Source organism: Sceloporus occidentalis, unplaced genomic scaffold, assembly GCF_023333645.1.
Source record: "Sceloporus occidentalis isolate IW3139 unplaced genomic scaffold, rSceOcc1.0.p SCAF_600, whole genome shotgun sequence".
NCBI lineage: Eukaryota > Metazoa > Chordata > Lepidosauria > Squamata > Phrynosomatidae > Sceloporus > Sceloporus occidentalis.
In genome coordinates this window covers 26,044-35,525 of record NW_028317580.1, presented here as the reverse complement: position 1 = coordinate 35,525, position 9,482 = coordinate 26,044, and the positions used below count along the sequence as shown (strand labels likewise).

The 9,482-nt window shown below is 50.3% G+C and overlaps 1 protein-coding gene across 2 annotated transcripts; it reads left to right on the top strand.

The window, feature by feature from the left end:
- Positions 1-1,824: 1,824 nt before the first annotated feature.
- LOC149271005 (uncharacterized protein C19orf47-like) lies at positions 1,825-6,065 on the top strand. 2 transcript variants are annotated; one of them, XM_089507690.1, is made up of 8 exons: positions 1,825-1,843; positions 1,964-2,051; positions 2,364-2,478; positions 3,087-3,162; positions 3,389-3,523; positions 3,638-3,784; positions 3,876-3,946; positions 5,532-6,065. In XM_089507690.1, the coding sequence occupies exons 1-8, from the start codon at positions 1,825-1,827 to the stop codon at positions 6,063-6,065; spliced, it is 1,185 nt and encodes a 394-aa protein (XP_089363816.1). The 2 variants fall into 2 exon arrangements, with proteins under 2 accessions (XP_089363816.1, XP_089363815.1); XM_089507689.1 differs by having other exon boundaries at positions 3,389-3,532.
- Positions 6,066-9,482: the final 3,417 nt, after the last annotated feature.

Here is a 9,482-nt window from a genome sequence, read left to right as displayed (position 1 = left end):
TAATATACAGTCTAGGGCAGGGGTGGGCAATTAATTTTCCCATGGGGCCACATGAGAAATTGGAATGGTTTTAGAGGGCCAGACCTCTACAAACTCCGAAGCCTTGTCCATTTTGTTAACTTATGTGCTGTTTAATAAAGTTATTCAAGCCTACGTCATTGGTAGAGGTGCTTGAATAAGTAAGGCCTGAATAACTATTAGCACAGCACAGAAGTGAACAAAATGAACAAGGCTTCGGAGTGCATACCGTATTTTTCGCTCTATAAGACGCACCTGCTGATAAGACGCACCTAGATTTTAGAGGAGAAAAAAAAGGAAAAAATATTTTGAGCTAAAAAATGGGCTAAAATATTTATTACAATAACTGAATAAGCTATGAACACAGTAAGACACACGCAGTAAGACACACACAGACACAGTAAGACACACACAGACACAGTGAGACACACACAGACACAGTGAGACACACACAGACACAGTGAGACACACACAGACACAGTGAGACACACACAGACACAGTAAGATACACACACACACAGTAAGACACACACACACAAACACAGTAAGACACACACACACAGTAAGACCTCCCTCCCTAACCCCCCTTCTCAGTATCTCCCCTCTAACTCCCTAACCCCCCCTTCTCAGTATCTCCCCTCTAACTCCCTAACCCCCCCTTCTCAGGATCTCCCCCCCCCGCCCCGGTCACTTACCTTAAACTCCTGTGTTGGAAGCGTTTGTCTCGGGTGCCGGCGCTTCACTGCTGATCGCCGGCGTCTGACGTCATATGCCGGCGCCCAGCGTAAAGCGCCGGCACCCGAGACAAACGCTTCCAACACAGGAGTTTAAGGTAAGTGACCGGGGCGGGGGGGGACACCGGACTCATTGGTGAGTCACCAGGACACTCTTTGCGGGCCGGTCCGAGCTATTCAGCGGGCCGGATGTGGCCCGCGGGCCGTGCTTTGCCCAGGTCTGGTCTAGGGTATGCTTAGTGCTCATAGATAATCTCATGCATACTGAGCAATATGATTCTGTATCTAATCGCTATATATATATATATATATAAATAACGTACAGGGTGCTTATATTATATTATATTTATTTATTATTCCCTTCTCTTTAGATATTTTCTTGTTTTCTGCTTTTTGGTGTTGCCGTATTGGGTTGTTCGAGACAATAATATTTGAGATTGTATCATACAGAGTGTAAGCTCTTTGGGGCAGGGCCACCCCCCCCCAATGTAATCATAAGTATTGCTCCCTGTTGAAAATGGCTGCTATACGCCGGGGTAACACCAGTGCCGGGGTGAAACCCTTTGCATGTTAGATTATTCTTCTGTTGGGGGGGTTCGTTTCAGTTGACTTTTAGTAGAAATAATTGTGTATAAAGAGAATTATCGCGTCCCGCGCATTACTTTACATCAGCATGTTCCCCCCCCCACGTTATATACGTGTAATATATATATATAGTATATGTGGGGGGGGGGTGCTGGCGGGGCGCTTGCCTCCACTCCTTGCCATAAATAGCAGGCCTCCCGGGGCAGATCGGCCTCCATCAGAGGCTATTTTGGGAGCTGGCAGCTGTCGTGTCGCTGATTGCCTTTCCACAACATTTGTTGCCTGATAAACAGAGGTTTCTTCTGCCGCCGAATAATAATGATAAAGCGCGACAACTGGCTGAAGGTGTTGGGAGTTGCTGGCAAACAGCTGCTGGGACGGTGAAGTGTTTAAGGGGGGGGGGGGGCATCAATCTATTGAAAGAATCCAACGAATATTCTAATCACGCCGTTCTTTGGTTTGGTTTCAGCGGCGTGAGGTTCCCGTCATGGCGTCGGTCACTTTAGGTAAGACGTTTTCTTCTCGTTGCCGTTCTGTGTAATATTACCCAACCCGCATTAATTAACACCCCCCAATACCCCCCCCCCGACCCGATGTGAATCTTGGATTTCTTTTTATTTTTCTAGCCACCTCGGAATGGATTAGTTTCTTCAAGGAAGCCGGAATCCCCGCCGGGCCGGCTGTTAACTACGCGGTGACGTTTGTGGATAACAGGTGAGGGCATGCGGCGTCCCTCCGAGACTAAACACCGGGCTCGGGGCGTGCGGGATCCTGAACCGAAGCCATTGTGAATGTCGCGCGTCCTTCTGCGTCACACCTGGAGTTCTGTATATATAATGTACAAGCGCTGCATATATACATATTCATAATATAAAAATCTATGGCCATGTTTAAGAGGGGTGTAATTGGAGCAGAAGCTGTACTGGAGTATACTGCATGTAAGATAAATATATCTGTTTCGCTCGGCTTTACGTTTGGGATTTAGCTCTTCTTGTGTTTTTGAGACTCGATCCGCTGTTTCCGCAGGATCCAGAAGAACATGCTGATGGATCTGACCAAGGAAATCATTAACGAGTTGGGGATAACGGCCGTGGGCGACGTCATTGCCATCCTGAAACACGCCAAGATCGTCCACAGACAGGTACGGGAGCGCGCGGCGTCCGGCCCCAGACTCAGGAGCAAGGTTTGTCCCCTCCCCCCGCTGCTTTCTAAATCTGTCAACGGCCCCGATTTCCTCAATTTAACTAAATTCCCCTAAAATTTCCCCTCGCTCGCTAACACAATCTGTTAATTTATTAGATTAGCTTTGGTACGGTGTTATTATACAAATAAACAAATTAACATGCTCAGGTCCTTAGTGTACGTATTCTGGGACATCAGGAGCCTGTTTTATAGATCGTAGACCCTGCCGGCAGATCGGCCCCATCCGGCCCCAATCTAGTCTTTGTTTCTCCTGCTGTAAAGACTCAGACCGTAATCGGTTGTTGGTCTTGTCTTAGATTCAGGAGCCGTATGCCTATCCCATGCATGTTTAATACCCTCACTGTATTACCCTCTACCACTTCTGCTGGGAGGCCGTTCCACGTATCTACCACCCTTTCAGAACTTCATAAGAGCTGTAGTTCCTCAGAGTGAGCTTTAAAGCAACTCAAGCTAACGCTAATAGGATGATCTTTCGGCCAGGAGTGTGGCAGTCGGGACACGCGGAGCTGACAGGGTCTCTGTAACCTGTTCCTCTTTCTCTTGTAGGATATCTGCAAAGCCATGACGGAAAGTCCAAGTCAGAACAGCATGCAGGCAGAACTGCGCCGCAGCGCCAACAGCCGTAAGTAACTGCCCCAGCGTGAGCGGCGATGGCGGGTACGATGTATCGGGCGGAAGTCTGTCTGGGGCATTTAATCCATCCATCGCTCTCGCGCCGTTTAGTAGATTAGGGTTAGAGGCCACGTGGATTGTCTCAGCGTCTATGTTCTGGTTGGTTTCTTTGTTTTTCCGTGCTCGCTGTATCGACGGAGCGAACGCTCTTTTCCTTTTCTCTTCTCTTCCTGCAGCCGCCACGAGAATGATCGCTAATAGCCTGAGCCGGGACTCTCCGCCATCGACGCCGGTCCGCAGACCGGACGCCAACACGTCCAAGATCTCCGTCACGGTGTCTAACAAGGTGGCTTTGAAGAACGCGCCTGCAGGTAACGCCGGCTTGTCCGAAAGTCTATTCGGCTATTTAAGTACAACTCCCATGATCCTCAGTTACATCCTGCCATTCGTGTTCTTATTCCTCCCCGTTCTCTCTTGTGTTTCAGTGTTGTCGCCCCCGTCTGATGACGGTCCTGATGGGGCAGTAAAACGCAGGAGAGTGACGGCGGAGATGGAAGGGAAGTACGTTATTAACATGCCCAAAGGCACCACGCCGAGGACCAAGAAAATCCTCGAGGAGCAAGCAGCCAGAGGTAAGCGCCGGCTCCTCCTGGGGCCACAGCGCAGCATCGTTTTATTTACCTGACTGAGGTATGTAACGCCGGTCGTGTTTGTGCATCGCAGGCGGGGCGAGGACGTCCGTTTTCGACAGACTGGGAGCTGAAAGTAAAGCCGACACGACTTCATCCAGTAAAGTGAGTGGAGAGTTTATTCCCCTTTTAGGCTACAGTTTGAAGCCGCGTTTCGCACCCAATTCCCAATCTACATACTGTATACCCCCCCCGCGCTGTATACTGTGATATAACCCACCCCCCCAGTGCTATATACTGTGATATAACCCACCCCCCCGCGCTGTATACTGTGATATACCCCCCCCGCGCTGTATACTGTGATATAACCCACCCCCCCAGTGCTATATACTGTGATATAACCCACCCCCCCCGCGCTGTATACTGTGATATACCCCCCCCGCGCTGTATACTGTGATATACCCCCCCCCCCGCGCTGTATACTGTGATATACCCCCCCCGCGCTGTATACTGTGATATAACCCACCACCCCAGCACTGTATACTGTGATATAACCCACCACCCCCAGCACTGTATACTGTGATATATCCCACCACCCCCGCGCTGTATACTGTGATATACCCCCCCCGCACTGTATACTGTGATATACCCCCCCGCGCTGTATACTGTGATATACCCCCCCGCGCTGTATACTGTGATATACCCCCCCCGCGCTGTATACTGTGATATACCCCCCCCGCGCTGTATACTGTGATACACCCCCCCCGCGCTGTATACTGTGATATACCCCCCCGCGCTGTATACTGTGATATACCCCCCCCGCGCTGTATACTGTGATATACCCCCCCCCGCGCTGTATACTGTGATATACCCCCCCCGCGCTGTATACTGTGATATACCCCCCCCGCGCTGTATACTGTGATATACCCCCCCCCGCGCTGTATACTGTGATATACCCCCCCAGCGCTGTATACTGTGATATACCCCCCCGCGCTGTATACTGTGATATAACCCCCCGGCGCTGTATACAGTAATATAACCCCCCAGCGCTGTATACTGTGATATACCCCCCCGCGCTGTATACTGTGATATAACCCACCACCCCCAGCATACTGTGATATAACCCACCACCCCCAGCACTGTATACTGTGATATATCCCACCACCCCAGCGATGTATACTGTGATATATCCCACCACCCCAGCGATGTATACTGTGATATAACCCACCACCCCAGCGCTGTATACTGTGATATACCCCCCCCGCGCTGTATACTGTGATATACCCCCCCAGCGCTGTATACAGTAATATATAACCCCCTAACCTGGTTTTATCACTTTTCCCCAATAAACCCCCTTTATCTGCAGACCTGGAGCCGCCGTTGCTGTCAGTCATGTGATATTTTGGGTGACTTTCCCGGCTCAAACCCCCGCACTGAGCTGATGCTTTATGGTGATGCTAATGAAGTCCGTTCCTCCATAGACATTCATTAGTCAGAGAGTCCGGCTGGGTTATTAAGACTGAGACATTCTATTGTACCCCTCAGGCAGTATGATAAGGAGTCGGGGTGTTTAGTAGATCGGGGATCAGATAACAGAGTGAGAACTCATTATATTATGGGGCTCGGGTTTATGATATTAGATACTTTGCGATGCTTTGTGGACTTTTTCTTCTCGATTCTGTCCTGCGAGGCGTTTTCTTTGCTGCCGTTGTGATAATTGTGTTCATCGCAGATCCTTTCTCCCCCTCAGCCCACCGGCGTCTTCAGCCGTTTAGGAGAGGCACGCCAGGAAGAGCCTCCGGCTGAGAGCGATGAGGATGGCAGCGTCCTGCAGTACGCGGGAGTCCTGAAGCGGAAGCCGGTTTCCAGAGAGAAGATCGTTCCTGGCGTGACGATCAAGGCCAGAGCCACCAGCTCCGAACCCAAGCCCGCCGTCACCACGATGAGACGCCTGGCCATCAAACCGCCGGCTACCGCGCCGGCTAAACTCTCCACAACCAAAAGCAGCATGGCTCACCGGCTGGGTGCCGCTCCGCTGCCGGATCTGGACGCCGAGGAGGGGAAAAAGCCCAAGGTAACGCCGCTAGCCCACCGTCTGGGGAAGCAGCCGACGGCCGCTCAGGATAGCAAAGTCACCAGCACCAAACCGCCGCCGTTCAGAGTCACCATCAAGAGGACTATTGGGAACGCCAAGGTGAGCAGCACCTGCGACAGCAGCAGCGCGCGGATGGACAACACCAACAACGTCAGCGTCTTCAAGCGGCTGGGGAGGAAATCGGTATGAGGGACGTTTAAAGAGCTTTTAGAGACTGTCCCGCTCGTATCGGGGGGCTGACACGGGGCGCCCCGATCTCTCGCCTGTCCGACGCCCCCGCAGCTGAGGTTTACTTGCCGTGTAGTTTTTAAGGCCCCGGATCGGAGTGACTTTTCTGACACCCTATTTATTACGCTGATAAAAATAGGTTCTAGGAAGGTTTCTGCAGCCTTTTTTTTTTTTTTATTAAATATTTTGCTAGAACGTTACACGTGTTGGCGTGTTTTTCTGGCGCTCTCGGTTTTGTCGGTCAGGTCAGGGGCCTGATTACGGCGGCTGAGGGCCGGTTGTTTGGGGCCAAACTGTGCCGATGACCGCTCTCCCTCTATATATATCGTATAAGCTGGGAAGCCTGACCTGGATACTCCTCACCTGATATAAACCCTCCTGATCCTTTGCACCCTGTTAACCGGATCCTTTATGTAATCCGCTGTGATCCGCCTGCGTATTCTGACGCCTGGGGTATATATTGTGTAGAGGGGGATCCCGTCCCCTACGTAACGGATACATCACCGCCTTCCTGCCCCCCATGTCCTGAACGTTCAGCCATTATAGATCAAATATCTATGTAAAGTATGGAATCTGCCTGTTTAACCCTTCGCTGCTGCATTAATTAAAGGTACATAACCTTTTAAAAAGCTGATTGGTTTGAATTCCTTAGCTGACTTAAAATTCAGACCAATCACAGGTGAGCGCCGTAAAAATAGAGCATTCCTGTAGCCCAAAAAGGCCCATTCTGTAGGTTCTCCATACGTAGTAAGCTGTGTTCGGGGGGGGGGGGGGGGGGTCACAATAGGAATTTTCTAACGTGGTAACCCAACCGCGGTGGTTCAGCATCGGTGTCGTTTCACAGCACAGAGGGATAGGTGTGCGAGCCTCAGGTGTTTCCTTAAAATGAGGCTAGTAGGCCAGCAATGCCCCTCCTGCCAGCGGGGTTGGTCTAACACTCGGCTGTCACATTATGCGATCACCGGTACATCCGTTAACCGGATTTGAACGTTGCTGTATTTCTCTCTGACGCCCCCAATGGGTTTCAGAGCTCGGGGGGCCGATGGGTCCGGGCTGTCGGAATTCACTGAAATCCCGTCTTTTCACTCCCAATCCCATCACGTGCCTGGACCCCGCAGCTAACGCTTTATTAACCCTCTGTGTTCCCTGGTGCGGCCCGATCAGCTGTCTCAGCAGAAAGCCCCAGAGGAGGAATCTCTAATCCCCGGGATTATCGCTTCTCGCATTAACACCCAGCGCCACTGACCTGATCCGCGAGTTAACGTCTCTTGCGGACTTTCTCCCGCGGCCGGGGTCCTCGCCGGTCTCTGCCGGTGCCCCCTGTCTCTCTACACAGAGAGATGTTGGTTATATTACTGTCGCTTCCTTATTATTGAAGGGGGGGGGGTCCTCGCTACCCGCAGTGCTCGCCCCCTTAATGGTCTTTTTATTGCATGTGGCAGAAAGAATATAGCCTAGTTGTTTTCTGGATCAGCTTCCCAGCAGAGTAGGTATCACAATACACTGTAAGCAATTGTTTTCCATAAACTTCCTAGTTGTCACTAATTTTATTATGTTTTATTAAATATGGCCTCTCAGAGCCGGAGTTTTGGGCTGGGGTGATGGGAGTTGCTGTATCCTCGCGTTTAATCTTTATATTCAGACCGTTTCTCGCTTTCTGCCGGGACGTGGCGGTTTAATTGGATTACCTCTCTCCTCCCGGCCGTAGCCCGGTCCCTGCTCTCTGCTGAGCGCCGTGTGCCGGCAGAGCTGTCAGACCCCGCGGCTCCGAGAACCCGGGACCATGTAAGTGCTGTTACCGCGGGCGCATGATACCTTTGGCTAACCGAATTCCATTAGATTGCAAGCTTTTGAGACTATTAGGGCTCTTTTAGGCATATTATAGCCAGGAACTGAATAAAATGTAAAACCACCCTCAGAGGTCCCTTTATTACCCCTGAAGGGGAGACCTATGAGATCTGTCTGGTTGCTGGACACTAAAAGGTATCCCTGCTCTCTACAGTTGAGGTTAATAGATTCTCTCATTTTAAAATGTAGAATAGCATTGAGTTTCTATGGTTACTGCATTATTTCAGAGAGAAAAAAAAAAAGGTAATTTGGACATTGAAAGTGTATATAGTACGGTGCCATTTGTACAAAATAAGCTTTTATCTCTAATGAAGGCCTGATTGCAATTAAATTGTACAAATGTACATATCGAGAATTCTCCATGCGCTGGAGTTTTTCATACTTAGTTGTGGCATATAACGAACAGCCTCCCAGCAGAAGTGGTAGAGGGAAATACAGTGAGGGGATTAAACATGCATGGGATAGACATACGGCTCCTGAATCTAAGACGAGACCAACGACTGATTAAGGTTTCAGTCTTTACAGCAGGAGAGACGGGGGCCGGATGGGGCCGATCTGCCGGCGGGTTCTATATTTCTACAAAACAAAGATCCTTCCCTTAGCAACTCGTAAGATGTTATATGAAGTTCTTCTTTTGGGCCACAAGAGGGCAGAGCTGCTACGCGGCGCGGGGGCTGGGAGCGTCAGGCTTGTAAATCGGTGCCGGCGGCGGAGGAATTTATATTCTAAGCTGGGTTCAAACTTTGGGCATTTTCATGAAATAATTGGGGATAAATGTACCTGTAGGACACAACTCCCAAAATTTCAAAGGGCCAGAGGGGGGTTTACTTTTGTCTTAGGTGGATTTGGGCGGGGCTATTTGTGTAACCGAGGGGGGCATTTAGAAGAAGAATAATGGGGTTTATTACCCCGTTTAATTTATAAAGCCGTTCCCTTCCGTTTCTATACACATTATCGGGGCTTTTAGGGCTGTAGAACCCTGCGATCCCCTCATACCCAGCAAACATTCTGACCTCCTAGAAAAGAGGGGCATCAGGGGAGGAGAGAGGGGCATCGGGGGGGTTGGGGGGTGGATAGAATAGTCGGACTAAGCAGGGTGACTTTATAGCTCTTAAAGATGGAAGCGTTGGAGGTAGGGTGTGGGGAGTCTGTTTTATCAACCAGTGATAATTGTTTCAGGGTTAAATATCCCTGCCAGCCGATCGGCCCCCGTCGAGTCTGCTCGTTATTCCTCCCTAAGACTCAAACCTTAATCAGTCGTTGGTCTCGTCTTAGATTCAGGAGCCGTATGTCTACCCCATGCATGTTTAATCCCCTCACTGTATTACCCTCTACCACCTCTGCTGGGAGGCTGTTCCGCTTATCTACCACCCTCTCAGTAAAGTAAAACTTCCTTCCATTTCATCTGATCCTCTAGTGTTAGATTCCGGTCTCTTGTTGAAACTTTTCCCCCCCTGTCCTTTTATCCCTTTATGTATTTAAACTTCTCTCTCCCCGCGGCCGCGCTGGAGCTTGGCAGAAAATCCGATC

Excerpts from the sequence above, each read along its gene's own strand:
- LOC149271005 (XM_089507689.1), top strand. Across the intron at positions 2,479-3,086 it reads CCAAGATCGTCCACAGACAG|GATATCTGCAAAGCCATGAC; the intron begins GTACGGGAGCGC and ends TTTCTCTTGTAG. Across the intron at positions 3,163-3,388 it reads GCGCCGCAGCGCCAACAGCC|CCGCCACGAGAATGATCGCT; the intron begins GTAAGTAACTGC and ends CTCTTCCTGCAG.